Source organism: Eulemur rufifrons, chromosome 21 (assembly GCF_041146395.1).
Source record: "Eulemur rufifrons isolate Redbay chromosome 21, OSU_ERuf_1, whole genome shotgun sequence".
In the NCBI taxonomy this organism is placed as follows: Eukaryota; Metazoa; Chordata; class Mammalia; order Primates; family Lemuridae; genus Eulemur; species Eulemur rufifrons.
Genome location: NC_091003.1, coordinates 25,066,298 through 25,093,842, shown reverse-complemented (window position 1 = coordinate 25,093,842; position 27,545 = coordinate 25,066,298). Strand labels below are relative to the sequence as shown.

At 51.3% G+C, this 27,545-nt stretch overlaps 1 protein-coding gene and 1 pseudogene across 5 annotated transcripts in view; one reads left to right on the top strand and one right to left on the bottom strand.

Moving 5' to 3' along the window:
* The first annotated feature begins 1,392 nt into the window (after positions 1-1,392).
* MED15 (mediator complex subunit 15) overlaps positions 1,393-27,545 on the top strand; it is a 65,089-nt gene continuing 38,936 nt past the window's right edge. For 4 of the 5 annotated variants that reach the window (XM_069497358.1, XM_069497357.1, XM_069497355.1 and 1 more), the window contains exons 1-2: positions 1,393-1,497; positions 22,730-22,817. In XM_069497358.1, the coding sequence (XP_069353459.1) occupies positions 1,430-1,497; positions 22,730-22,817 (156 nt within the window). In that variant the 5' untranslated portion in view covers positions 1,393-1,429. Of the gene's footprint in view, positions 1,498-2,079; positions 2,111-22,729; positions 22,818-27,545 lie in introns of those variants that run through there. The other variant, XM_069497354.1, reaches the window with a different exon arrangement.
* LOC138401857 (large ribosomal subunit protein eL43-like) lies at positions 16,454-17,777 on the bottom strand (annotated as a pseudogene).

Here is a 27,545-nt window from a genome sequence, read left to right as displayed (position 1 = left end):
GTATGCAAGAGAAGGGCGATGGTTGCCATCCTTCTGTACATGTGAATATACTAAATAACACTGAATTGGACATGTTAAAATGGTGAATTATCTGGCATGTGAATTATACCACAATAAAAAAATGTGCAAGAGGGATACAGTTAGAGTGATCAACCATTCTGGCCAGCCTAGGGCTGAGGGGATTTCTGGGACTCAGGATTTTAAAAACTAAAACCTTGAAACTCCTGAGCAATCCAGGACAAGCTGATCACCCTAGATACAGAGTTTTTAAAAATTATTTTTGGGAGAATGAGAGCAAAAATGTTCGAAGATGTGAACAGGTCTCCCATCAACACAAAATCTGAAACCCTGCTGGCAAGAGAGGCCCCTTTGTGGAGCCTGCTTGCTCCTACCTCTCTCACCTTCCTCCCACCACCCCAACTTTCTGCCTGTACACAGCCCAGCAGGGGCCTGGCATTAGTAGGCTTCAGTAGGTGCCAGTCCACACTCTCTAAGGCCCATATTAGTGGTTGTCTACCTGTTGCTTGTGGACCACTTGGATTCAGGATTTTCATCACCTCATCTCCCTCCTCAGGACCACAAATAAAGGCTCCATAGGTCAAATGCAGCAGAACTTTATCCTTCTAAAAGTATCCTCAGCCCCCCCACAGCCTCTCATTCAGCCTCCAGCTAGCTTGCCTCCACTGACCAAGTTGTGTGACGTTCTGCCTCCAGCCACCATCTCTATGTTGTGTACTCCACGAAGGGGACATGGCTGTTGGCCAAATAGGAAAGCCCATGTCTAAAAATTAATAGACATGGTTTAGGTTTCCCACATCTCCGACTCGACAAAATACAGTCATCGGTAGGACCTGAGATTCCAAGAGTCTAACAGAGAGAGGCGGTTATGAGCATCTACTTGGGAACTCTTCCGATGCGGCGCTGACAGGTAGTCGCAGGAAAGTAAGGCCCGGATCATGTTGTACTGGCAAAGTACCTGGCATACAGTAGATGCTTGTACATATTTGATAATACACACTCTATTCTTAGCATCGCTGTGGATAGCTGGCTGCTTGGGCCGGCATCCCCGAGGGGTCTGGATCTCAGGGACTTGATGAGATCAGCACACAGTGGGGTCTCAGGAAATACAGGCGGCCAGCGGCGGGCCTGCGGCAGGCAGCACCAGGAGTCCCACGTAGCCACCGTTCTACTTAGCTCGGGGCACCTGGGGTCCCGACCCTGTGCGACAGCTGCACGGGCAGGGAGCGTGTGGCTCCCGGCAACTCCATTTCCCATAAGCCCCCGCGCGCGACTCCATTTCCCACAATTCTTTCTCCACTTCCGGCGTGGGCGAGGCGCCGCGCACGGCTTCCGGGTTTGGGCCTGGCGCTGCGGCTGAGGCGGCGGCGGCGGCTGAGCTGGACGCGGGTGGCGGGAGCTGGGGACCGGAATGGATGTTTCGGGGCAGGAGACCGACTGGCGGAGCGCCGCCTTCCGGCAGAAGCTTGTCAGTCAAATGTGAGTAGGGGCCGGGGCGGGGGGCATGTTTGCCGGACCTTCCTCCCTCGCGTGGCGGGCGAGGTCGGGGCCAGACCCGCGGGAGACCCCGACTCCCGGACCCACGGGGACCCGAGGGCATCGGGAGACCGAAGGCACTGGGGACGCGCGTGGGTCCCAGGGCGCGGACCTCCCCCGGCCGCCCCCTCCGTTCCCGACGTGGACTGCTTGTTAGCTTTCCTGGGGCAGAGGTCTGCAAACCAACGAGCCCTGGCTCATGAGTCATCGTCCTGAGCTTTCTCATTCGTCATTTGTGTGCTTTGGGCGCAGACTTTCCCCTGCTCTGAACCACACTGAATCGCAAAGAGAAAGAGGCAGCGGCTAGTAGTGGGTTTAGCGGGGCGGGTGCTTCGTGGTTTCTCTTCCAGAAAAGCACATCAAGGGTGAGAGAAAAAGATTTAAAGAGAGTGGATGGGAGATAAGGCTGGGAGCGTAGGTGTTTGGGCTGTAGGCGGTGGGGACGGAGAATCTTAAGTGTGACCCCCTGAAGGAATGTGGATGAAGGATGGCAGGAAGTGGCTGTGAGGAAGCAATCATCGATCATCGGTTTTGGAGGAGGGAGTGAAGAGCTGAGGTCAGTGCCCTCTCATAGCCGAACTCCAGCCCCTCGCCACCGACTGCTTGTCCCATTTAGCAGTTTTTACTGAGCTTAGTGGCGTGTTTTGCTCGCCACAAATTTGCCTGAGACACAGCCCTTTCCCTGAGGGATGGCACTGTTGGTAAAGGAACAGTCGTAGTTCAGTCTTGTCAGTCCTCCATAATGTAGTTGTATACTGCAGGGGCTTCCTGCGAAGTGGCAGTTAACTTTAACAGTCCAGGAGCAGCCTTGTGGAGTAGGTGACGAATAAATTGAGTCCTAGAAAGAAAGGTAGGAGTGGAATGGCCACCATTCCAAGCTGAGGAGTGGGGAAGCATGAGCACCCACTGCATGAAGGACCTTGGAAGCTGAGAGTTCTGGGGTTTGAGGAGTTCAGGAGATAATGGAATGAGGGTGTGCGGGTGCTGCTAGTGGTGGGCGTGTTTTGCTAAGGAGTTGAGTCTGTTTTTGGCATGTGGCATTGTTTGAGGTAGTGAAATGCTGGTGTTGGAAATATCTCTAGGGCCACTGGAGGTGGATCAAAGACAGAGAAGAGAGGTCAGTTAGGCTGGTTAAGAGAGTTTTGAGCACTTGAGAGATGGAGACCTGTCCTTTATCAGCCATGTATTCCCATTGCTAGCTCACTGCCTGCAACATTGCTCCATAAAATGGCTTAGAATGACCTAGTCAGGCCTGCATTAGGTAGTGGTAGAAACTGAAAGAGGAAGACAGATTCCAGAGGAAGGGGATAGTATAGACAATTCTTGATGACTAACTGGATGAAGGGGGTGGGGTGAAGCAGTACGGAAGGAAGGAAGCTGGGCTGAATGCCGGGAAACCTCTGGGTACAGTGGAAGGAGTGGGGACTAAAGAGTTAGTGGCTCTGAGCACTGGGCAGAATACCCTTGGGACATTTCTGTGGATTTTGCAGAATCAATGAACAGTGTTTCATCGATGCTCCCCTGTTATCTATAGGTGAAATCTTGTGCAGGCTCTTCTGAGCTCTTGCAAGAAAAGCCCCAGGGCAAGGATTCCTCTGTGGGAAAGCCCAGAATTTAAGAACTGGAGGAATGAGTTGTCATCAAAGGAAATGAGGAGGGTGGGGAAGTGTCAGAAGGCCAGGAGGGCTATTGGAGAGTTTCAGGGTGTTGAGACTTACTGGATACTAAATAATTCAGTTTCCTTTTGCTTCCAGGAGAACTGGGTTCTTTCTTTTTCTTTGCCATGTTGCTGCTTGTGTATTATTTTTCTATTGCTGCTATAATAAATTACCACAAATTTAGCGTCTTAAAACAATGCAAATTTTTGTCTGGTAGTTTCTGTTGGTAGGCTGAACTAGGTCTCCTACTTAGGGTCTTACAAGGCAGAAATCATGTTGGCAGGTTGCATTTCTTACTGGAGACTCTGGGGTAGAATCTGCCTCCAAGCCCATTCAGATAGTTGGCCAAATTCAGTTCCTTGAGCCTGTAGGACTGAGGTGTCTTCTTTCGTTACTGGCTGTTTGCCAGGAATCAGTCTTTGTTCCTGGAAGCTGCCCATAATCCTCCTCATGCTTTCTATGTGGCCCCTCCAACGAGGGCTGGTTCTTCTGCCACATCTCTCTGACTTCAGCTAGAGAAAATTCTCTGCTTTTCAGGGCTCAGATTAGATTTGGCCCACTTGGATAATCCGGGATAATCTCCTTAATGTCTGTAACTTTAATTACATCTGCAAAATTCCTTTTGCCATATAATGTAGCATATTCGAAGGTTCCAGGGATTAGGGCATGGATGTCTTTGGGGAGGAGGGCGTTCTCCTACCACAGCTGGGATGAGCAGTTGCAGAGTTTGCCTTCCTGAAGTGATGTGGGTGTTCTTGGTTCTCAGATTTGCCTTTCTCTCTAGGATTCTCTTTGAAAGTCGTGATTCTTGGTGCCTTGGTTTATTGTGTTCATAGGGTTAAAAAAGAGGATTTGTGTTAGGATTCTTCATATACCTTTAATTCTATCCTCTGGTGTTTTTGCGGTTGTTTAAAGTCAGCCATTTTGGGAATGCTCTGAACCCAAGTAATTCATAGTCGATGAGGGAATAAGGAAAACATAGGGGAGAACTGTTTGGTTTCGATGGAGGGGAAAGCATCTGATGTTAGTTGTCTGTCTCTGCCTTGCTCTTGAGTTGTCTACCTAGAACCTAGGGGATGATGCTCCAGAGAATGGGTTAATCTAGTCTCCCAGCTCCCACTGAGAAAAAGCGATTTTCAGTGGGGGCTGGTTAGGAGAGCCATGACTAGACAGCCGTTGCAGGGACTCTCTTTAGTCCAGCCTCTTCTTAGCCCTCCGCTGCCTCTACTTGGTGCTGGCCCATCCCATCCTGTCCTCCCAGTCCTTCCATCCTTCCTGCCCCAACGGCACAAGTGAGGGTGAGGCTTGATGGGCAGCCGAGGGGGTCATGTCCCTGCTGCAGGCCCTCAGTGACTTCCCTTAGCATCAGAATAAAACTCCAGATGTCCCCTACTCCCAGCCCCTCGCCCTGGCTTGGCTGAGCCACCTCTTCTCCTACCCCCCAGCCTGTTCTGGTCTTTCAGCTTCTTGAACATTCCAAGCTCTTCCTTTGTTCTCTCTTTTAAACCAATTTATTATCAAGTGTTTAAGGTATCCAGAAATGTGTAGATCCTTGCCTCCCCTGCTATGTTTATGACCAACTTCTTCACTTCCTTTAGTTGTCTGCTCAGGATCCTTCCCTGCCCACCCTGCCTAAAGTGGGCCACCCCTCTGCTCTGTTTTGTCTCAGCCCTTTTTAGTTTCCCGTAGGACCACAGTCCTATGAAGCATGGCACCTGGCATAAGAAACACTTGCTGAAGAGTGCAAGAGTGAGTATTTTCCTGGGGGCTATGTGAGCCACCCCTTGCACTCCAGTGGTGTTCTTTACCTGAGCCGGTGTGTATTGTGAAGCTCTGGAGCCCCTACTTTCTCCACTTGTTAGCCAGGATGACCTTTCTGAATTGTATCTGTCATCTATGAAACGATATGAGGCCAGTCTGTCTCGTAGGGATGGTGGGAGGGAAAACGGAGAGACCTTTGTGCAGCCCCTCACAGAGGTCTCAGGACTCAGTCATGAGCTCCCTGATGCTACCTCCTGTGTCCTCGCAGCAGTGGGAGATCCCATAGCCTTGGATCGTGGAGGCGATACCTGAGCCTGGTTAAGGGAATTGATGACACTTAAAGGAGGCTGTGGGGAGGGTAGTTGGGAAACTGTTGGTGGGTTCAGACTGGCTTTTCATTGAACACTCACTTTCCCTGAAGAGACCACAGGAGAAGCTGGCCTTAGAACCCCCTGAGCTGGCCTTTGTGGGGCTTGGGCCTTCCTCGTGGGATTGTCGGGTTAACGTTGAGCATGTCTCTGGTTTACAGGCTCCCAGAGAACAAAAGTGCATCTGTAGCATCTAGTGCGGCACCTGACATAGAGGTTTGCAGAAAGTATTTAAGCTGTGAATGAATGAAAGGACTTCATCAATCATTTTCTACCAGTTCTTTTTAATTTTTCTGCCATCTTATTATTTTTTAAAAAAATTAATTATTTTTTGAGATGGAGTCTTGCTCTGTTGCCCAGGCTGGAGTGTAGTGGTATCATCATAGCTCACTGCAGCCTCAAACTCCTGGCCTCACACAATCTTCCCATCTTACCTCCCAGAGCGCTGGGATTACAGGCATGAGCCAGTACCCCTGGCTGCCATCTTATTCTTGAGACTTTTATCCCCCCACCCTTCGGTATAGCAGATTGCACACATAGGGATGAAATAAATCAATGTCCGGGGGGCAGAACAGAATACAGAGGGAGATGCAGCTGGGGAAGGGCAGCCCAGGAATGGGGCTCTGGTGAAGTGCTGGAATGGCTTGGGAGAGCATGGAGTGGAGCTGGGACAGAGAGGTCAGCCACCCCTTCTGTTGAAGCCTCCGGGGAGACCTGAGCTCCAAGTCTGGTGTCTGGAAGATACAGAGAGGTTGGCCTAGACCACAAGTAGAAAGTCGGATGCTCTTTAGCTAAAAACAAAATAAAAACACAAGGAACGAAGAATAGAACATACAGCCAAACAGCAGCTGTCAAGGGGCTGAAGAGGCCTTCAGAAGGAGAAGGAGTACCTTAAATGTACAAGCCCAGGTCCTGCGTGTGGGTCGTGGTCCTTCCTGTGGGCAGAAGCCAGCAAGTAGTGGCCAAGCTTTTTCTGTGGCTTTTCCTGCGTAGGCCTCCTAACAGCCCTGGGCCTTCCTGCTCTTTCTAGCCCTCATTTTCCAGCGAGGAAGCGGCTGAGCCCTGCCGCTTTATTCATAGCCTCGTTGTTGTCTAAGAGACTGCGCCTGCTTACAAATGTCTGTATGAAACCCATTGCTAGAATGTTCGCTCTCTGATGGCAGGGGCCCTGCCCGTCCCTCTGCTCACCTCCATAGTCCCAGTGCCCTAATCCTCACCTTTACGAGCAAACAGGAAGTGATTGTTGAGTCTCTGGACCTGTAGCGACAGTGACCTGAGGGGACTAGAACCCTCAGTCATCTGCTCAGGAGTCCAGGACTTTCTCAACAGTAGTTGACATGCAGTGGGTATGCTATGCCAAGCCCTGTTGCAGGAGTTGACATATGTTGGCTCATGGGGGAGGGGGGTAGCTTGAAGTTAACCCAAGCCAAGAACACTGGGAGACCCAGTAGAGGAGCCTGCTATTGGTGGCTCCTTTATAATTTTAGCAACTCCCCATGGGTCTCTGGACCCCCAAACAGCAAAGGGCCAGCCTGCCAGCCCACCAGAGCCATCAGCTCCGTTTGTAAGTGACCCCACCTGCCTACCACAGCTGCATGTCCTGATGTCTGTTCCTGACCAGAGGTCGCTCAGCTGTTACTGTTATTCATGACAGTGTGGCTGTGGCAAGTAGAGGACCCACATTCCAAGATGGGAAGGACTGCGACCACGTGATTATCTCCCTGCTGTAGTCACAGTGGGGCCAGGGAGTACGAGACCCCTGTAAAGCATTTCTTGGGACAGTAATTTTGATTAAATATTCAGAGGATAAAAATTTTAAGGAATTCTAATGAATTATTAAAAATTCAAGGCCAGGCTTAGTGGTTCATGGCTGTTATCCCAGCACTCTGGGAGGCCAAGGCAGGAGGATTGCTTGAGCCCAGGAGTTTGAGGTTATAGTGAGCTGTGATTGCACCATTGACTTCCAGCCTGGGCAACAGATCGAGACCCTGTCTTATGGTAGCTCACGCCTGTAATCCTAGCATCCTAGGAGGCTGAGGTAGGAGGATTGCTTAAGCTCAGGAGTTTGAGACCAGCCTGAGCAAGAGTGAGACCCTGTCTCTACTAAAAAGAGGAAAATTAGCTAGGTGTTATGGTGTACATATGTACTCCCAGCTACTCGGGAGGCTGAGGCAGGAGGATTGCTTGAGCCCAGGAGTTGGAGGCTGCAGTGAGCTATGGTGACACCACTGCATTCTAGCTCAGCAACAAAGTGAGACCTTGTCTCAAAAAAAAAAAAAAAAAAAATTAAAAATGGAAAATTTACATCACAAAACCAAGTAGAGTAAAGACCTCCGTCCATGTACCTACCATTCAGCTTCAAAGGTCATCAACTCTTGGCCTTCTCCCCCCAGTTATTTTGGTGCTCAGAATGTTTTAGTGGCCACCCACTGTGGATTGGACTCTGAGTCTTGGTCTTTCCTCCAGGGTCTGCACCTGTCTGCCAGTCCCCCTTGCCCATGCTCTGTCACAAGAGGCTGCCTGTGGATCCTCAGACTAGCCCAGGCCTTGGGCTGGCTGCCCTGCCTGAAAGACCTATCCTGCGTGGCTGAGCTGTGCAGCCCTCCTCCCGCTGCCCTGCTGCCGGCTCTTGCCCCACACAGTGAAGAGGCACCAGTGCAGCTGGATTGTCTGAAGGCTGGTCTTCCCCTAGTCTGAGCTGTTCAGGGCAGGAGCACCAGGAGTGGCTTTGAATTGGAGTTGATTCCTGCCCCACCAGGGTGCTGTTGCAGGGGGAGGCCAGGGTCCGTCCAGCTCGGGTTTCCTGAGCACCGCTGTGGGCCCATTCGGGTGTTGATGGGGCATTCACTTCAGGGCTAGAGACAGTAGTAACACCATGTAAACACGTAGGCAAACCAGCACACTCATCTGGGGGCACAAAAATGAGGGCCATTTTTCTGGAAGGGCATTTGGCAGTTCTGTTTATCCCCTGAAGTGTCCATTTCCTTAGGTATTTCCTCCTGAGACCTAATCGGGAGAGCGTTCAAAGCCTGACGGTGGTGGGGATGCCCATGGCCACGCCATCTCAGGGCACAAACCGGCAGTGGGAGCTTGGTTGGGGTTGTAGCTGCAGGTGATGGTTTCTGTGCTGCTGCTGACAGTGACGTGGGGGATGGCCGTGGTGCATCCATGTCACAGGGACTGGTTACCATGCGGGACGTGTGGTGCAGGCCAAGTTTTGTTACATAGGTGTCTTTAGCTGGTTATGAGTGATTTCAGTTTTCTTTTTAATTTTCAGTACGTGTATGCACGGGTATATTGTCTTAAAGAATGAACACACATACTCCTTTTGTAGTCAGAAATCTCTAGACGAGGTGGACCCTGTCTGCAAGTGAGGTAGAAAGGCACCGTGTGCTTTGTGCAGGGTGGGTGCCCTCTCTCCCTGGGCCCTCAGTGCCAAACCAGCCTTCCTGAGATGACTCTATCCTTTCCACCCCTACAAAGGCACTTGGGGCCCTTTCCCTTTGAATCTAAAACTGTCCTTGCTAGCGACCCTCCGTCATGCTGGCACAAGAGCCCTGCGCCACTCTGTGCCCTCCTTGGACACTGTCGTGGCTGGGTGGCTCTTCCTCTGTCTCCTGAGGCTGTTTTCCCTCTTCCCTGGTGAAGCTTTGACCTTGGCCTCATCTCCTCCTGATGGTTCAGCCCCTGGTGGTTCCTACTTCTGAGTTTACGGAGCTCTCATTGGGTGCATCCTGACATGAACTGAACAGATTAACTAGTTTTTTTTCCCTATTTTTACATTTTTTATTATTTTTTGCCTTCCAACACTATTAGAAATTCCTTGAGTGTGGAACCTGGTCTTACAGCTCTGCGCCTGTCGTAGCTCCTAGCACGGTGCCTTGGCTTAGATGAGGTGTGTAATAATCATGTGTAGGCTTGTGGGAAGCAGCTCTGGCCATGGCTTTGGCTTTCCGTGCTACTTAAACCTTGAACTGCTTCTCATGTTGAGCTTTTTTTTGTTACATTTATTTAGAGACAAAGGGGAGTACAGGCTAGAGAACCTTTACAGGATATGGAATAGGAGCCAAGGCGTCACAGCCTCCAAACCACCACCCCATGAGGGAGATGCTCCTCTCAGCTTAAATTGTGAATCTCTAACCTAGGTGTGGGACTGTTAATAAAGGTCCCATGACTAACGAGTCAAGCATCTCGAGGTAGAATAACTGTTACTTGGGGCAGTGAGTCCTTGGAGAAGATACTTCACTTTCTTTCCAAGCCCACAGTCTCTTTATTTAGAGTTTCTTATTTTGAGAATGTTTCAAATATATAGAGAGTTGTAAGGAGAGTAAAAGGACTTGGGCATCCCCTTCCCTGGGACTTACAGCTTGCTCTCACTGTGCCATCCTCCGTGCTTGATGGATGGCAGTTGTGCTGTTTGCTCCCTGGGGCCGCCTCCTTCTGGGCCCTGTTCCCCTTTAGGCCCTGGCCACACAGGCTTCACTGAGCTCTCTGTCTGGGAATCTGGGGAGCAAGAGTGGGGTGGGGTCCAGCTGCAGGGTGGTCTTTGAGCTGAGCCACTTGTCTCCTGTCAGGGAGAGAGCCAGCAAGGGGGATGAGGGGCGCCTGGGCCAAGGACTAGGGACCAGAAAGGCCCCCACTTCTGGGCCTCCTGCTCTTCTCAGCCTAAGTACCCTGAGCTCCTTCCTGTGTCAGGGGTGGGGGAAGGCAGCGCTTAGTCAAGAGCTGGCCCGTCCCACATCCCCACTGCTCACCCCGCAACCCCCGCCCACCCCAACTGCCCCTTCTGCTCTTCCCTCTTCCCAGCTTCCTTTCAGTCCTCACCAGGCGTGACCTTTGAGGGAGTGATCTGGCTGCTGTGTGTGGGATGGAGCCCCTGCGGTGAAGTGGAGAGAACTCAGGGTTTGCTCTCAGAAGCCCTGGTGGATCACCACTGGCCCTTCAGATGCTGCCAGTGTGCTTTGATTCATGCCAGGGAGAAAACCCTGCCCGGGCTGTGCAGCAGGGATTCAGGCCAACCAAAGGACGGAGCAGGGTCCTTGGGCCCAGGGCTCAGAGCTCTCGCCTATGTCACGTGGTGTTTATATTGCGGCGTAACATACCTACCACAGCGGGTGACACAGCTACTCCAGTGTTCGTCACGCTGCCAGATGACTGTTGACACTGCCCAGAGAGAGCTGCACAGTGAACAGGCCTCGCACCCATCGGGCTCTTCCTTCTGCTTCAGCCAGGGCAAACCCTGCCCTACTCTTCCGATTCCCATGCCCAAAGAGACATTTAACCTGTTCTTGAAATTCCCGTCACCAGAATCACACTCTGTGTGATCTCCTGCATCACGTCTGTGAAGTTCATCCTCACGTGTAGCAGTTGTTTATGACGTGGGTATTCCATGCCCGACTCTGCCCCAGGTCACTTTACTGTCCTATGCTTAATGGATTTTGGAGTGAGTGCCAGTTCTCTATGTGAAGGCAGCCCCAGGACTGGCTTTGGTCATGTCCTCTGGTGGGTATTAACTCTCTGGGCTGTGTACCTTAGGAGTGGAGGCCTGCCTGGTCGGCGGATGTGGCCTTATAGCATGTTCTGAACGCTTTCCCAAGTGGTACCAATTTGTGGTCCTACCGGCAATGTGGGGGAGTTGCAACACCCTGGTGTTGTTAGGGAACCTGCCTTTATACCAAGCACCCTTGGTGATTTTAAATGTGCACTCAAATAGGAGACCCGCTGGGTGCAGGGACAATAGGAGCAGAAGGATGATTTAGGAGGGAGAGTGCCTGTAAGGAAAGCAGCAGTAGGATTTGGTGATTCTGTATGTGTGTGTGCATGCACGCACGCGCTTGCAGGAGAGGAGGAGGGAGACACAGGTATGTACCGCTGCAGGAGAGGAGCCCTGACTCTTCACTGATTCTGAGCGGGGTGGGTGCAGGGTGATGCCAAGGGGAGCTGCAAGAAGCCAACCTGGGAAGAGCAGTTGCTGCAGGAGCCAGTGTGTGGGCCATCTTGGAGGGTGGGTGAAGCCAGTTTGCTCGGGTGGGGCCCCAGAGGAGGGCAGAGCTGATGTGGAGAGAGAGACTGTGTGGGGAGAGGATCTGGCACAATGAAGCCAGGTCTTCAGCCTCCAAGTTGCTCACCAGTCGCAGCAGCCTCGGCCCTGTCTCTCCCTCCTGTTTGGCCAGTGCCTTCAGGGCTTGTGGGTTAGTACTTTATTCCCTTTAGATAACATTGTGGGGGATTGCAAAACAGGAAGGTGTTTTCCATAATCTCTGCCCAGAGCTGGCTGTGACTGACCTGTTGATATGTTTCCACCATTCCTATGTGTGCTTACAACATGATATGTATGTATTTTAAATATGTAGATATATATGCACATGTATTTGAGTTCAGTTTTGAGTTGCAGGTTTCTCGTGGCCGAGGTTGTGCTCTCTCCCAGGGTGGACTCTGGCTGGGCCCTGAGCTCCCACAGCCCAGGTTCACATGAAGTGTGGACCGTGCACAGTCATCCCCTGGGCTTGAGATAAGCACTGGACTTCCCTTTTTTTTTTTTTTTAAAGTTCCATTATGGAATTTTTCAAGTGTTCCCAGAAGTAGAGATAATAGAAAAATGGTTTCCCCAGTACTTTGAGAGTTAGCAACATATGGCCAGTGTTGCTTCACCCACCCCTCCCCACCCCCTCCTGGACTATTTTAAATCACATCTCAGATGCCAGATGATTTCAACTGTGAGTGCCTGAGTGCAGATCTGTGGAAGAGAGGGCTTCCCCACCCCCACCAATACCACAGAGCCGTGTGAGATAAGCATTTTCATAACGGCCTGGGTTGGCAGATTGGGTCCTTGCCACGGGCTTGCCTGGGAGAGGGTGGGACACAGGCTGGAGCTGGAGGAGCCCCAGACTAGCGCCGAGACAGGGATCACGAGGCCTCTCCAGCCCTCTGGGTTCTTTTGAGGTCAAACCAACAGATTGGAGTAAACGAAGGAGGCTTGTGTGGTCTTCTGAACTAGCTCAGGTAATAGCACGCCATTTGAGGAGCAGTAGTCTTTTCTTCAGGTTAGTTCTTCATTGCTCTCGCTCACGGGGCATCGAGAGGTCTCGAGAGCAGAAGTAGGAGCTTCATGCAGCGACTGAGAGGAGCGTGGAGAGAGAGGGTCTCCAGTCTCCTGTATTGATATGATGAGAGAATTTCTTTCTGCAAAACCAAAATACCCATTCCTACGTGTAGGTGGATAGTTAAATTCTGAAATACATATTTTTATCTTGTTAAAAAACACTTTTTTTGTTTCTTTAAAAAGTCAAAGAACCAGAATGCAGAAGTGTACAAGAAAGAAAAAAATTGTAGTATGTTTGGGATACAGTTTGGCAAACACTCTTCCGGCTACCTGTGAGGTCTAGAGGCCAGGTGTTTGCTTTGGTTACTGTTGGTGACTAAGCAAATCGGTGGCTCATCATTTCCTGCCTCAGAGGTGAAGCCACCTGGGCACAGGGATGGTAAACTGGCTGCAGGATGGGGAGAAGACCAGGGGCAGCGAGGGATGCTGCTCTGAAGCTCTCTGGAGACACAGTCGTGGTCGGAAGACTGGGTGAGAACCAGTCCTGTGCTGCTGGAGGGCAGGGAGGGGCATTTGAGCTACGGCTGGCAGGCGCCTCTCAGGTCTCAGGTGGGCGGGGTGGGCCAGGGTACTGCCTTGCCGGTGGCTGTTGGTTGGCCTTACTCACCCTGAGCTCCCTGCCAGCCCTGTATTCTGTGACTGTGGAGCCACCTGTGGAAGGAATGTGTGGTAGGGGCTTTTCGGGACACTCCTGGACATCAAAATTACAGATGGGACAGAAACTTCCTGTCCCAGTGTCAGCAGAGACAGGAAGGTTTAGACAGAGGAAAGAGACTTTTTTGATAATAGCTATCATTCACTGAATATTTTTTGTGGCACACTCTTTTTGTGTATTTTGTCATTTAATTTTTAGTTACTTTAAATTTTTTTTTCTTGTCTAATGGATGGCAGTTACTTTAAATTTTATCAAAGTAATATATGTACATAAATTGTGAAAAGACTTATGAGAAACCACAGTGGTTCCCTACTCTCCTGGTCCTCCCTGGTGGCTGCAGCTGCCTTTGACTCTGAGCTGTTTCTTCTGGCATGTGTCCTGGTTCTAAGTAATGTGCACATGCTGCTATCTCGACTTTCCCTGCTGACCTCTCTGCTCCTGCTCCCTCGTCCTCCCAGGAGTTTACTTTCTGGGTAGATCAGTAATGTTTACATTTTCTGCCTGCACAAATGATATTCACAGTTGAGCATAGTGGTGTACTGCAATTGTCTGATTTTTTTTTTCCTAGAGAAAACTTGCCTTTTGAAAACTGCGCCCAGTTTTCTGTGTACCTGTTGCTAATTCTTCCTGTATCTTCTTGTGGCCTCTTGGTAGTTATCCCAGGCTCTGAGCTGTCGGGCTTTGTGTCAGTTCCAGCTTGTTCCCATGGACCATGGACCTCGCTTCTGGAGCCTCCGGGCAGTGGCTGAAGGCATGATGCTTGTCTCTCTTGTCTGTCGTCACAGGGCTCGGCTCGGGACTGTGACTGTTGTCCTCCTGTGTCTGGTCCTTGTTTCCCATATCACGTGCCACTTTCTTTGCAGTTCACTCCCTTTTCTGCTTCTTGAGAGAGGGCTCATGGGAATTAACTTTCTGGAGACCATGCCAATTTGGATGCATCTAGACTCCTTGGTGGGATATACTTCCTGGAGGATTTAGAAGCACGTTCCACTGGCTATGTGCTCCTCTCCGATGGCTGTGGCTCTGAGCCTCACAGTGGCTTCCTCGCTCCCCTAACTCAAGCCTGCCTCTCGGGGAGGGTTCCTTTGAGTCATCTCAGGGCATTTCCTTAGCTGAGAGAGTAGGACTGTTGGCCCCTGGGCCCTCTTCTAATTTTCTTTCTCTTTTCTCCTGTTGTCTTTAGCTCTGCTCTCTGGGTGATTTCCTCAATTTTATCTCTGAACTTTCACTGCTAACATGCTTTTATTTCTAAGAACCCCTTTTTTTTTCTTTTTTGTATCTGACTTTCCCCTTTTTATAGCATCCATTCCTGTTAAATGGATGCAAGGTAGTATCCTATCTCTATAGATAATATTGAATCTGCATTTCCTTCCTGTTAAGTTTCTGTTACTTCCAAGTTACTGTTTTTTGGGGGGTAATGAGAAAAGAGTATCTGCCATGTTAGGGGATCTGGGAGCCCTTGGTTGGCTGGTCGCTCTAAGAGAGGGATCCTCTGAAGCCTAGGCGTCTCTCTGAGCAGGTGAGGCTTGTCGACCAGGAGCTGCAGCGGAGGCTCATGTGGCTGCAGATTCTCTGAGTCCTTCCTCCAGAGCATAGTCTTCTGGACACTGGGCTGCAGGGTGAGGGCCTGGCTGCCAGCCTGCTGCTCGCTGTGCTGGAGGAGGCTGAGGGCTGACCAGGTGGTGGGTCTCAGCAGTGAGTATGGATCTAGTCACTTAGACCAGGGCACCGATGGCCACTCTGTCCACCTGGCTCAGTGTCCTGCCTGTGCCTTTTCAACCGAGTGAGTTGACCTCCCAGTCCAGTGACTCTCCATTCCCAGAGAGTAAACCTACAGTAGCCTCCTGGTGCGGGGGTAGTTACCCACAGGTGAAGTCAGGGGGTGGAGATGCAGGGACAGCTTTCAGCCTCCATCCCAGAGCACCTGGTGCAGGCCGGCCTCAGCCTCGTGAGAACCCGGGGCTGTCGTCGGGTGGGCTCTCCCCTTCTCACTGTTACTCACGTAGGGCTCCACTTTCTTGGTCTGCTTGCTATGTCCCTTACCACTGGGCCATTGCTCTCCAGCTTATAAAATGCTGTGTTGTGGCCATCATTTTCATTTTTCCCATCTTTTCTGTGGTTCCAGTCGAGTTTTAGGATGGAACAAAATTAGATGTGCAGGTTCAGTCCCTCATTTCAACCTAGAGATTTATATTTCAGTTTTATTTTTAAAATGCAGTTAGAGGGAAGGCTTTTATTTGGAGTGTAACTTAGCTCCACGCTCATATGGCTGTGTTCTTCTGCAGACAGGATGGCTTCTGTTCACAGGGCCAGGATGTTACATTTGGAGCCTGTGTGGTTTTCATTCTGACTGATCGCTTAGTCATCCTTCTCTCCAAATAAGTTTCTAGTGTTTAAAATATTTGGCTCTTAGCGAGTATAATATTTTTTAGAACACAAACCATAACAAAAATTTTGGAGTGAAAAAATAGGTCCTTTCTGAATTGAAAGTATGAAACCCAGTAGATGTGACAAGAATTGGTCAAAATGATGCTTCCCTCTCAGGGCCAGTGGAATGATTTGCTTCCTTTGTCTTATAACTTCAGTTTCTGGCTCTGTTCCTGGAGGCAGACGCTTGGGATTCCTTGGTGCTGCAGCAGGGAGATGCTTGATCCATGTGCCGTGTGTGGGCCCTGCCTCGGGCTAGGGATCCTGGTGTCTCTGCAGGAGTGTGGCTGGCATTTAGAAAGGGTGGAGCTGTTCTCTGTCATCTCGGACTGAACTGTGCTTTACCTAACATTTAGCACCACTGGTCTCTGCCACAAAGTCCAGCAGTGCTCCCCAAAACATCCAGGGCCATTGCGTATGCCCGCTGGGGTGTGGGGAGCACCCAGATAAGGGAACTGGGCTGCCAGAGTCTTGTGCTCGAATGCCAGGGCTGGGCTTAAGCTGCCAACAGAATGACACCTTTCCCTTCTCTCTCTGGTAGATGACTGGTAAAAATGGGGTAGAAATGTTTTTTAGACCGGTTCAGTGGCTCACATCTTTAATCCCAGCGCTTTGGAAGGCTGAGGACAGAGGATTGCTTGAGCCCAGGAGTTTGAGACCAGTCTGGACAACATAGCAAGACCGTGTCTCTGCAAAAAAATTAAAAAATTAGCCAGGCATGGTGGCGCATGCCTGTAGTGGCATCTACTTGGGAGGCTGAAGTGGGAAGATCGCTTGAGGGCAGTAGATTCCTGCTATGATTGTGCCACTGTACTCCAGCCTGGGTTACAGAGCGAGACCCTGTCTCTAAAACAAACAAAAATAAATCTTTTTTTTTCCTGTTACATAAATTTATTAGAGGCTAGTGGTGTCTGAAAAGGTGGAGCTTCTATTGGTTTTTCAATTCCTTCAGTCTTTTGATGGTGAACTTTACCGTGACGGCAGAAGTGGTGTTGTAGGTGCAGGCTCCACCAGCTACTGTTTTTGTGCCAGATCCCCACAGCTTGTCTCTTTACCTTGGTTTTGCCACAGAGGAGCAAGTGTACTTGGCGTGCTGGCTGATTTCAGTTTTCTTCACCATCTTCCGGAGGGAGGCACCATAGCGGGTCCTGTGTTTACTCATGATTCCAACCTTCTTGGTGCATTTAGCAATGTCGCTGCTAACCAGGTCCGAGCCCAGAGAGCAGAAATCGTTTTTAATATGTATGGCAAAATCGTTTTCCCCTTATGGTGTCTACTTCCAGTGACATGCCTAGGAAAACCGTTCTCAGCCTGATATTGTGTAACTACCCTCTGAGGTGGGGTGAGGAGGAGCTGGCAGAAATTCCTCATGCCCCACGAGAGGTCACTTGATTGATGGGTGTTGGGATTCTCCAAATTACAAGAGACCCACAGAAGTTTCCTTTGGGCAGAACGTAAGTGTGTCACATAAATGGGAGGAATCATCCTGTCCCCCTGAGGTCAGGAGGGTGAGTGAACCTTCCTGCTTTTTTATTTTGTTTAATTTGATTTGATTTTAATTTATTTATTGATTTGATTGGATGATTGATTGATTGATAGTCTTGCTCAATTGCCCCGGCTAGAGTGCAGTGGCGTCATCATAGCTCACAAAGCCTCCAATTCCTGGGCTCAAGCGCCTCAGCCTCCTGAGCAGCTGGGACTACAGAAGCGTACCACCATGCCCGGTACAGTTTTTCTATTTTTAGTAGAGATGGGGTCCCGCTCTTGCTCAGGCTGGTCTTGAACTCCTGAGCTGAAGTGATCCTCCTGCCTTGGCCTCCCAGAGTGCTGGGATTGCAGGGATTATAGGCGTGAGGCACCGCGCCGGGCTTCCTTTCTGCTTTAGACACCAGCAGTCTGTCCAGGGAATTCATGCTTTCATTTGGCCGAGGGAAAGAAGGCAGATCAGGGAAGGGGGCCTGGCAGTGCCAGGGGGCAGTGGTGAAAAGGGTCAGGTTGAGAGGGGCCTCATTGAGAGGGGAGAGGGTCCTCAAGTGGGCACCGGGGTCTTTTGGAACAGGGCGTGGAAAAAAGAGTCAGGGAGTTGGGAGGAGAGGTCTGTTAACGCTTCTCATCAGCATGTCTGCGTGAACGCCCTTCCTGCCAGAGTGGTGGCACTGGCCTCAGGGTACACTCCAGGTGACTCAGCACCAGTGGGAGAGCGCTCTGCCTGAGGGAGCCACAAACGCGCGCGCGCGCACTCACTGTTCCATCGTTGCCTGGGAAGGGGGCGACACTAATGGCACGTGCAGCGGAGGTATTTTGGGATGCTGTCTTACTGTGCAGGTTTGCAGGTTGCTCCCTGACTTGGTTCTTTAACATATGCTTAGTGTTTCCTGTGTGCCCAGTGCCTTCTAAGATTAACTACTGTAATCCTCAGAGTCAAGTGGTCCATGAGGTCGGCACTGTCCCCTCCTTTCCTGCAGAGGGAGGACATGGGTGCTGCCAGGTGGGTTGAGGGCAGAGTAGGGCAGCCGCCTGGGAGCTGGGCCAGCTGCCACAGGCCTTGCTGGAGTTAGCACAGTTGGAGCTTGATGTCTGTGTGTGCCAACCCAAGGACACCCAGTGAGCCATTGTTTTGCTTTATCCTACATTGATTCAGATGACAAGGACTGGGATAGACTCCCATTAATTAATGGACTTTCCCAGTTTGGGGACAGGGAGGAAGTGAAGAACAACAGTGGTGCAGAGCGGCCAACACCGGGCCTGTCCTCACAGTCTGGCCACCTCTGTGCCCCTTCCTCCTGGCCACAGCCCCTCAGAGCACTCCTTTATAAAGAAGCCGTGCTTGGGGCTGGCATGCCTCTCCTAAGACCCAGAGCTGGTGAGTGGCCAGGTTGGAATTTGAGCCCAGTCCCTTCCTCCCCGTCTACGTCCTGTCAGGCCCTGTGGCCCCAGTCATCCTGGCCTGCACTGCCTGGGGCGCTAGGTCGAGGCTTGGCTTCCCCTGTGCCTGTCACACTGATTCACAGTTCTGTACATCATGTCCCATCAGAATGCATGGCGGCACCACGCCTTGTGTTAAAAAGAGCCAGTTATTTTGTCTGACACTGATGACTTCCTGCTGCATATGTATACAGAAGTGGGTGCTGCAGGCTCTGTTTTCAGGGTGTCCACAGTACAGTGGGGCCCGCAGACAGGAACCAGCGATTCCTCCAGGAGCTGCGATGCATGTGGTGGAGGTAGCTACAGGGTTTCTGTGCCGCAGACAGCAGGGGTGCCCAGGTAGGAGCCCCAGCAGGCTTGGAGGGGGATGGTCAGCCAGCGTGCAAGCCAGCAGGGCCATTGTACCCCAGGGCCCTGGGGAGAGCAAGTAGGGCAGGCTTTTGGACAGCCTTCTTGCCTTGCTGGTGAGGAGCGAGGCGTGAGGCCCTGTAGGCTGGCAGGGACATAGCCCAGGCTATTTCCCACAGTCACTGGCAGTCATGTGACGGGGATGTGGGGAGGGAGTGAGAACGGAGACAGAGGCCACTTGGGAGGCATTGCCACAGTTGCAGTGGTGGCTGGGGCAAGGATTTTAGCTTTAGGGAATTGAGGGTGGCAGCTGGGAAGGGAAGGGAGGTTCCCAGGTGTCCAGCATGGATGCTTGGTGCAGGAAGTGACGACATCAAGAGGGTTTCTTGGTGTGTCACTGCTGGCTTCTCAGACAGGGTTAGGCAGTGCCTTTAAGATGCACCATGTACTGGGGGCAGATCTGGACAGTGCCCCGTGGTGAGGGAGCTCTAAGGGCCTACAATGATGGATCAGTTCCCTGGGAGGCTTCGGTCTCAAACATACCGGTTGAACCCTGTGATTGGGCAGACTAACGTAGCCATGGCAACCAGTTAGCCCATGGCCCAAGGAAGAGCTTGTGGAGCCCAGGTCCCAGCAAGGGGCCATGTGCCGGAGCCGGTGTCAGTCCTCACATCCATCTTCTCAGAGACCTGGTCACACCCAGGGAGCGGCCCCAGCTCCTTTTTCAGCTGGTGCGAACGCTATGCTACTGGGGCAGCCTGGGCTTCTTTGGCGGCCACCTCATAAGTGACTGTGAGCACATTGCTCATGTTGGGCCGGACTATGGCGGGACGGCGGTTTAGGGTCCTCCCTTGTGAGCAGGTCCTCATCTTCCCAGGCTTTCTTGTCTGGGGCAGAGGTCACCTCAACCGCTGTTTCTCTGAAGCTGTAGACTTTACCCTCCCCCCCCCCCCCCCCCCCCCCGTTTGGGGCTGTCTCTTATACGATAGTTTACCTTTGTTTACCTTCATTTCATGGCAGTGGCTCAAAGCGTTTTGTTTTCAGGAGACAGAGACTGAGAGGTGCCATTCAGGTCCTGCTGCTCTGAAAAGCATCCTGGGCACGGCAGCCAGGCCCAGCTCCGGAGGAGCGGAATGGGGCTTCGGGGAGCAGTGCCGCTGTTCCGAAGGCGGCTGGGTCCTGACTGCGCCTGGTCCCACATGCACGCCGGGGCCAGAGGGAGGAAGGAAGGGGACCCGACCTCAGCGTGAGTGTGAGATGCTGGCTGGGAGGTCAGGGCAGACCTCTGAGGAGAAGTGTAGGCTGTTGACAGAGAGCAGAGCCGCCTGGTTTCTTTCTTGCCTTGCATTGTGTTTTGTGGAGCATGATCCTCAGGCTAGAAATAGGAGCAAAAACATTGTTAAAAAATATTGTTCACAGAATTGAAAACAGTGCTCAGGGCATCTCTGTTTATTCTTCGGCCGCCAAAGCTGAAGGGCTTCTCTGGGTGGGCACCGTGGAGGAACGTTGGAGTGACCGGCACGGTGCTGCCTCCCTGAGCCCTGGCCTGGCTTCCTCCTCGGCTCTGGCTCCGACTCTGAACTTGTATTGTAGCCCCTAGGAAGCTCCGCAGAACCGGACATTCCCCCCAGCTCCGTTTCCTGTTGCCGAGGGGCGTGTCCTCGCCTGTCAAGCTGTGCCTGTTTCTGGCCTCCAGCCTGGCTGATGCTCCTCAGGCTCTGAGTCGCTGACAGTTGGTGCCCACAGCGTCCCCGTCATCTGTGGTGTTTCCCTCGCCAGGGCGGGACAGGGCTCGTCCGCCAGCACGTCCCTGGGTGTCTGGTGCCACTTTGCCCTCGGCTGACCAAACACATTTCTTTGGCCTGGCCACCCCAGAACCTCAAAGCTGTTGCATTAAGCTGTGCTCTGGGCCTTGTCTCTGGCTGTCCAGGCATCTTTGCTGCAGTTAAGAAGCACAGTGTGTGTCTGGGACCTGCCAGTCTGCTGACCCTCTGGAAAGTGGCTGGCGGCAGTGCAGGAGGACTGCTTTCCTATCGAGTCTGGCTTAGCCCTCAGTGACCGCTGTCCCTGGCAGAGCCCACCTGTGTAACTGCTCCCCAACCTCAGACTCCTCTGCACTCCTCTCTTCCTCTCTGACTCAGCTGCACCTGCCACCCACGGCCTCCCCACCCAGCCAGCCTCCAGGCTCCTAGTTGCCTATGAGTGCTCTCCCTTGGGTCCCCCATTGGTCTTCCGCTCTGTGGCCCTCGGCCCCTAGTAAGTCTCTGTGTGGCAGGCTTTGCCTCCTGGGCCCCTTGCGTGCTGCTGTCAGAGGTGGGAAGAGGAACAGGTACTGGCTTGAGGGGGAGGGGCACAGGGGAGGCCACCTTCAGAAAACAGATCTGCTCAGTGGCTTCTGTCAGAAATGCCCAGTGACTTCTTAGGGCCTACCAGGTGATGTCTCAGCCTCCCCAGTGTGGAGAGCCTGCCCCACACTGGCATCGCCGGCTTCCCAGCGGGCCTGCGCCTGCGCCTGGCTTCCCTGAAGCCTGATCCTGCCCTGGGCTGGTGCTTGTGCTCCCATCCTGTGTGGCTAACTCCCTGGTGTCCTGTGGCCCTGGTGACCTTTGCACTCATGTGCCTGCTCCACCCCGGATGCCTGGCAAGCAGGGACCTTTTGCTTCCTCCTTGGTTGAGCTCAGGCTTCAGGAAGCAGAGGGGGAGGTAGGATCTCCAAGCGTGCTTGTTGAGTGAAGTATCCAGCAGTGTGATGGGTCAATGTCATTTTGGTTTTCTTTTTACGTTAAGGCAGGTTTGTACATCTCTCAGCAGTGAGCCTCCTTTCTGTGATGTCTTAAGGATCACAGCCATGATGCTACAGGCCCACTTGTGCATCCTTTGAGTACCCTGCGGCTGCTTGGCTTGTGTTTGGAGTGGTCGGCATGCTCTAGTACAGCTGGGCTGGGCTTGTTTAATTCACTCAGAGGTGAGGCTGCAGAGCCCAGTGCTGGGAAGCCAGGCAGGAAGGAGACCCATCCTACTGGGAAGAAGGTGGCCGTGAGCAGACCAGAGCAGCCAGTCCCCTGGGAACCAGGGGCCAGGCCTCAGGGGCCCCAGCCTTTCTAACAAATGCACACCTTTTCTTACCTATTTGTGTGTGTATGTGTGTGTGTGTGTGCATGTGCGTGTGTGTGTGAGTGGGGGGTGGGGGGAGAGCGAGAGAGAGAGAGAGAGAGAGAGAGTGTTGGGCAGCCTGTGCTGCCATTCACGGGCAGCTCCAGCTTAGCTGATGTGCATGTCTCTATCCCTGTGGAGCATCCATGTGATGGAAAGCCTTTGATAGGATTCCATCTCTTATTACACGTGTGTTGGTAAATGTGTCTTTAAGATATTTTTCACAATTGTGTGGTCCATCTCCTTTTGTCCCTGCCTAGAAGTGGTTGAAGTTGGGGCTTGCCTCTTTGGTCCCACATTGGGACCTTTGCCTTAGGAAGGACTGAGAGACAACTTCCTGTGGCCCCTTCATTTTACAGAGGGGGGAACCAGGTCCCACTGTGCTAACAGGGTTGGGTGGGAGCCCAGGCCACTCAGAGGGTAGGAAATAGAGACCAGCTGGCCACCCAGTGGTCTGATGCCCACTTACTTGATTTTGAGCTGGTTGTGAATGATCCCCAAGGGTTGGCTCCTCTGCCCATGTGCTGGGGCTCCCTCTTTGCTTCATGGTGACCTCCTCTCCTGTTCTTCCTGCTCGTGGCCCTGCCTACTCACTCCGTTGCTCAGCTGCCCGTCTTTGCTCCCTGCTGAGTGCTGGTTCCTCCGTGCCTGTCCTGGACCTCAGCCAGGCTGGTGTGCAGGGACGGTGCCTCAGCACCCAGTTGTAGCTGCTGTGCAGGGCCCTGCAGCAGTGGACTGGCTGGGGTGTGTAAATGTCTCTTCCCCTTCTTTGTTTCAGCGAGGATGCCATGAGGAAAGCTGGCGTGGCCCACAGTAAATCTAGCAAGGATATGGAGAGCCATGTGTTCCTGAAGGCCAAGACCCGGGTAAGGCCCTGTGTGGGAGAAGCCTGGGGCAGAGAAGCCTGAGGAGGAGAGTGTCACAGACTCTGGGTCCCCCTGTGGGAGTCCCCTAGGGAGTGAGGGTGGGGCAGTTGCTTGCGGGTTGATCGAAGGCACAGTTGGCTTTGTCTGCAGCACTGTAGGTCCTTTCATGTATCCTTGGTTTAAGGAAGGCACCCAGGATGCAGGCCCAGCCACTGGCCCAAGACCTCACTGCCAGCACCTTCCATCTGTGGTTGGGCCCCCTGAACCCTACAGGGAGTTCACTCGGGCCCCCTGCTGCTCCCGTGGAAGGGGTGAGTGCCGTGAGTAAGAACAGGGTCTGTTCGGCCTCAGCGCTCCCGGGGGTCCTCACCTAAACCCCGTAGGGCCCCGAGGCAAGGGCCCAGAAGGGCTCCTGTCCCCTTTAGTTTTTTTTTTTTTTTTGAGACAGAGTCTAGCTTTGTTGCCCAGGCTAGAGTGAGTGCCGTGGCGTTACCCTAGCTCACAGCAACCTCAAATTCCTGGGCTTAAGTGATCCTACCGCCTCGGCCTCCCCAGTAGCTGGGACTACAGGCATGTGCCACCATGCCTGGCTAATTTTTTCTATATATATTTTAGTTGGCCAGATAATTTCTTTCTATTTTTAGTAGAGACGGAGTCTTGCTCTTGCTCAGGCTGGTCTCGAACTCCTGACCTTGAGCGATCCACCCGCCTCGGCCTCCCAGAGTGCTAGGATTACAGGCGTGAGCCACCACGCCCGGCCTGTCCCCTTTAGTTAAATGAGGATGGTGATCCTTATTGAGGCTGAGTCCTTAAGCGTCACAGGTGGAGTGGAGGAGAAGGATTCCCGCCGCACGGACTCTCCTGGTCTGGGCGCCAGCCACACCAGGCTTCATGTGACCACCTCCCTCCATCTGTGCGTGCTCCCTAGGGCGGAGCTGTTTTAGTTAGAAATAAAGCCAGATGGTAGAAATGAATGAAATTTAGTAGAAATCAAAGAAATGTGTGTGTTTGTGTGGACATGTATGTGCCTGGACGAGCTCCAAGAGCACAGGAACTAAGGTGGCGCAGGGTGGGCTCCACACAGTGGAAAAGTGTGATAAGCAATTTTTTTTTTAGGGCTTTATACAATTCACCCTTTAAGGTGCATTCTAGTGGTCTTTAGGGTATTCAGAGTTGCGCAGCCATCACCACAGTCTAATTTTAGAACGTCTTTAAAAAGAAACTCCATACGCTTTAGCAGTTGTACCCCATTTTCCTTCATCCTTCGCAACCACTTACAGTTTCTGCTGCCGGGCATTTGCATGATTCTGAATTTTCAATGTAAATGCAATCATACGATATATGTTTTTTGTGAGTGGCTTCTTTCACTTAGCATAATATTTTCAAAGTTCATTTATGAGCCATCTTATAGCATGTACTTTATTCCTTTTTAGTGCTAAATAATGCATTTATGGATGGATATTTTTATTACATTTTATGTACCTACTCATCAGTTGATGGACATTTGAATTGTTTCCACTTTTTGGCTCTTAAGAATAATGCTGAATAATAGTTCATGTAAGAGTTTTTGTGTGGGCTTGTTTTCATTTCTCTTGGGTATATACCTAGGGGTGGAATTGTTGGGTCATATGGTAACTCTATATTTAGTTATTCTGGAACTGCCAGACTGTTTCCCAAAGCAGCTGCACCATTTTAAATTCCCACCAGCAGCTCATGACGTTCTCATTTTTCCCCATCCTCCCCAACACTTGTTATTGTATTTTATTATTATGGCCATCATAATGGCTATAAAGTGGTATCTCATTGTGGTTTGATTTGCATTTGCCTGGCGACTAATGATGTTGAGCATCTTTTCATGTGTGTGTTGGCCATTTGTATATTTTCTTTGGAAAAATGTCTGTTCAGATCTTTTTCCCGTTTTTAATTGGGTTGTTAGTTTTTATTGTTGGATTATGATAGTTCTATATGTATTTAAATGTAAGTCTCTTACTAGATATATAATTTACAAATATTTTCAAGGACGAGATTTTTTATTATTTTTGTTTGTATTTTCTTATAATTAAGTGAGCTTTGATAAGAGCTTATTGAACTATCTCAGATTTTGAAATGTTGGCCTTGTTGCTTCAGCATTACTTGTTATCTACCACGTTGTAACAAGCCAGCCGAAAACTTAGTCTCTTAAAGCAGTGAGTCAGAAGTTGGGGCGGCTGGGATTGCCTGGCCAGGCCATTCTGCCAGTCTCACTTGGGACTTCTCGTGCGGCTGCTTTTACCTGGCAGCCCAGCCAGGCTGGAAGATCCATAAAGGCTTTGCCCGTCAGTTACCAGCAGAGCGCAGACTCCCTTACAGCGTGGCAGCTGGCTTCCAGGAGGACGTGGAAGCTGCCAGTCCTTGGAGTGCCTAGAACATCACTTGGATACAGCAAGTCTGAAGGCCAGTGAAGATTCAAGGGAGGGTAAATTGCCTCCACCTTTTTTTTTTTTTTTTTCACTTTTTAAATTTTTTTATAGATACATAATATTTTACATATTTATGGGGTATATGTGATACTTGTTACATGCACAGAATGTATAATGATGAAGTCAGGGAATTTTTTGTTTGGGTTTTTTTTTTTTTTTGACAGAGTCTCAACTCTGTTTCCCGGGCTAGAGTGCCATGGCGTCAGCCTAGCTCACAGCAACCTCAAACTCCTGGGCTCAAGCGATCCTCCTGCCTCAGCCTCCCAAGTAGCTGGGACTACAGGCATGTGCCACCATGCCCGGCTAATTTTTTCTGTATATATTTTTAGTTGTCCAGCCAGTTTGTTTCTATTTTTAGTAGAGACGGGGATCTTGCTCTTGCTCAGGCTGGTCTCGAACTCCTGAGCTCAGACGATCCACCTGCTTCGGCTTCCCAGAGTGCTAGGATTACAGGCGTGAGCCCCCGCGCCCGGCCAAAGTCAGGGTATTTGGAGTATCCATCACCTTGAGCATTTTGCCTCCACCTTTTGATATTAGCAGCAGCCTGTGGGTGTAGGGAGGCCAGTGATTACTGGGTGGACATCGTGGAGACTAGCTACCACAGAAACCCTCTCAGCAGCTGACGAATAAGCCTTCCATCCCACAGGAGGTGTCTAGCAGCACAACGGCCCCTCACCAGGGCAGATCACTCTGCCTCGGCCTCTGAATTACTATAGCCCACACACTGCGCCTGAAAGATTTTAGTCCATTTCCTTTGATCAAGCAGGTTCTAAATCCCTAATTCCAAGAAGCAGCCCTGAGTAATTGGAAGAGAAGTATTTATGAGAACTGTGTTGGAAATTTCCTATGTCATTTTTAAAAGGACAGATGTCTTACTTGGCACTGTTGTCTGATGTCCATTGTTTAACTTACTGCTCAAGGTTCACATGGAGGTGGATTCCAGTTAGTGAGGCGAGGACCTTCCCAGCAGGTGGGCCCATGGGAGGACTCTCCAGGCAGAGATGGTGGCCTGGGCACACTTTTTACCTGCCCCTGCTGCCCGAGACCCTGTAAAAACAAGTGGGGAAGAATTTAAAGGCAGGACCCCAGAGCAGGGAAACAGGTAGGGAAGAATGATTTCTCTGTTTGCAGACCCCAGCAGGGTCTGGGAGGTTGTAGGTCACGGAGGAGAGGGATAACCTTCTTTTGGAATCCTGGCAAGCTTGTGGGTCCAGAGGTGCCCATCTCAAAGGAAACCGGGATGCTAATGGGCACCTTAGGCTGTCTAGTGTGTACCCCAGAGCAAGGAAAGCCTTTAGTGTACTTGTCTAGAGGAAGTCACCAAATTGCCTGGAGTGAGCTCTTGCCTCCATTGTGGGTGTTAGCACCCTGAGTTAAAACCCTCTCCATCCTGTCATTGGCTGGCTCCCGGTCTCATGGGCATACCCCATTTGCACACTCTAAAGTGATGTCCCCTTGCAAGGCCCTGTCTTGCGTGCTTCATGTGTGTAAACTCATTTGACCCCCAGTTAACTCAGTGAAGTGCATACAGTACCGCTCTTCAGTTTACAGACAAGAAAACCCAGGCACACAGATGCTAATTGTCCTGCTCAGGATGTTACTTGGCTGGTTAGAGGTAGAACCCTGACGTGAACCCTGGGTCTCTAATGTCAGAGCCCACACTCTTAGCCACATCTCTTACTGACTCCCATCTATCAAAGCAAGAAACACCCAAACACACACTTTAATTTCTTAATACCTTGATTTCTACAGGTGGGACTACTCTTTGCCGAAAGGAGGCTGAGGGAAACAAAAATAGCGGTGCCTGGGTGTGGCTGGTAATACTGATGATGGTATCTCCAGACACTCCAACCAGTCCCCTGAAGGTTCAGGAAGATTTGGCATCCACTGAGTGAGAAGGTAGTCAGGGGTCCTGGCACCTCTGTGTCAGCACCTACAGGAGCAGTGTGGAGAGATTACTAGGGCTGGATATATTTCTGAACACTTGCTTAATCGGCCTTTAGAAAATTAACCTTATATGTTGAACACACACCACTTGTTTTGCGCTTAACATAGAATCATGCAAAAGTAGTGCATGTTTCTGGTTTGCAGTTTAGAAATGACTGGTGCAGACCTGAACCCTGCCTGGGAAGCTAGGGTGAAACTCCGGGGCCAGGGAGGCCAAGAGCATCAGGACTGGGAAGCCACCTTGAGACTCATCAGGGAGGAGGGCCTGGGGCGAACAACCAGCCAGCTGGAATAAATGGACAAGCCTGACCACGTTGCGCAG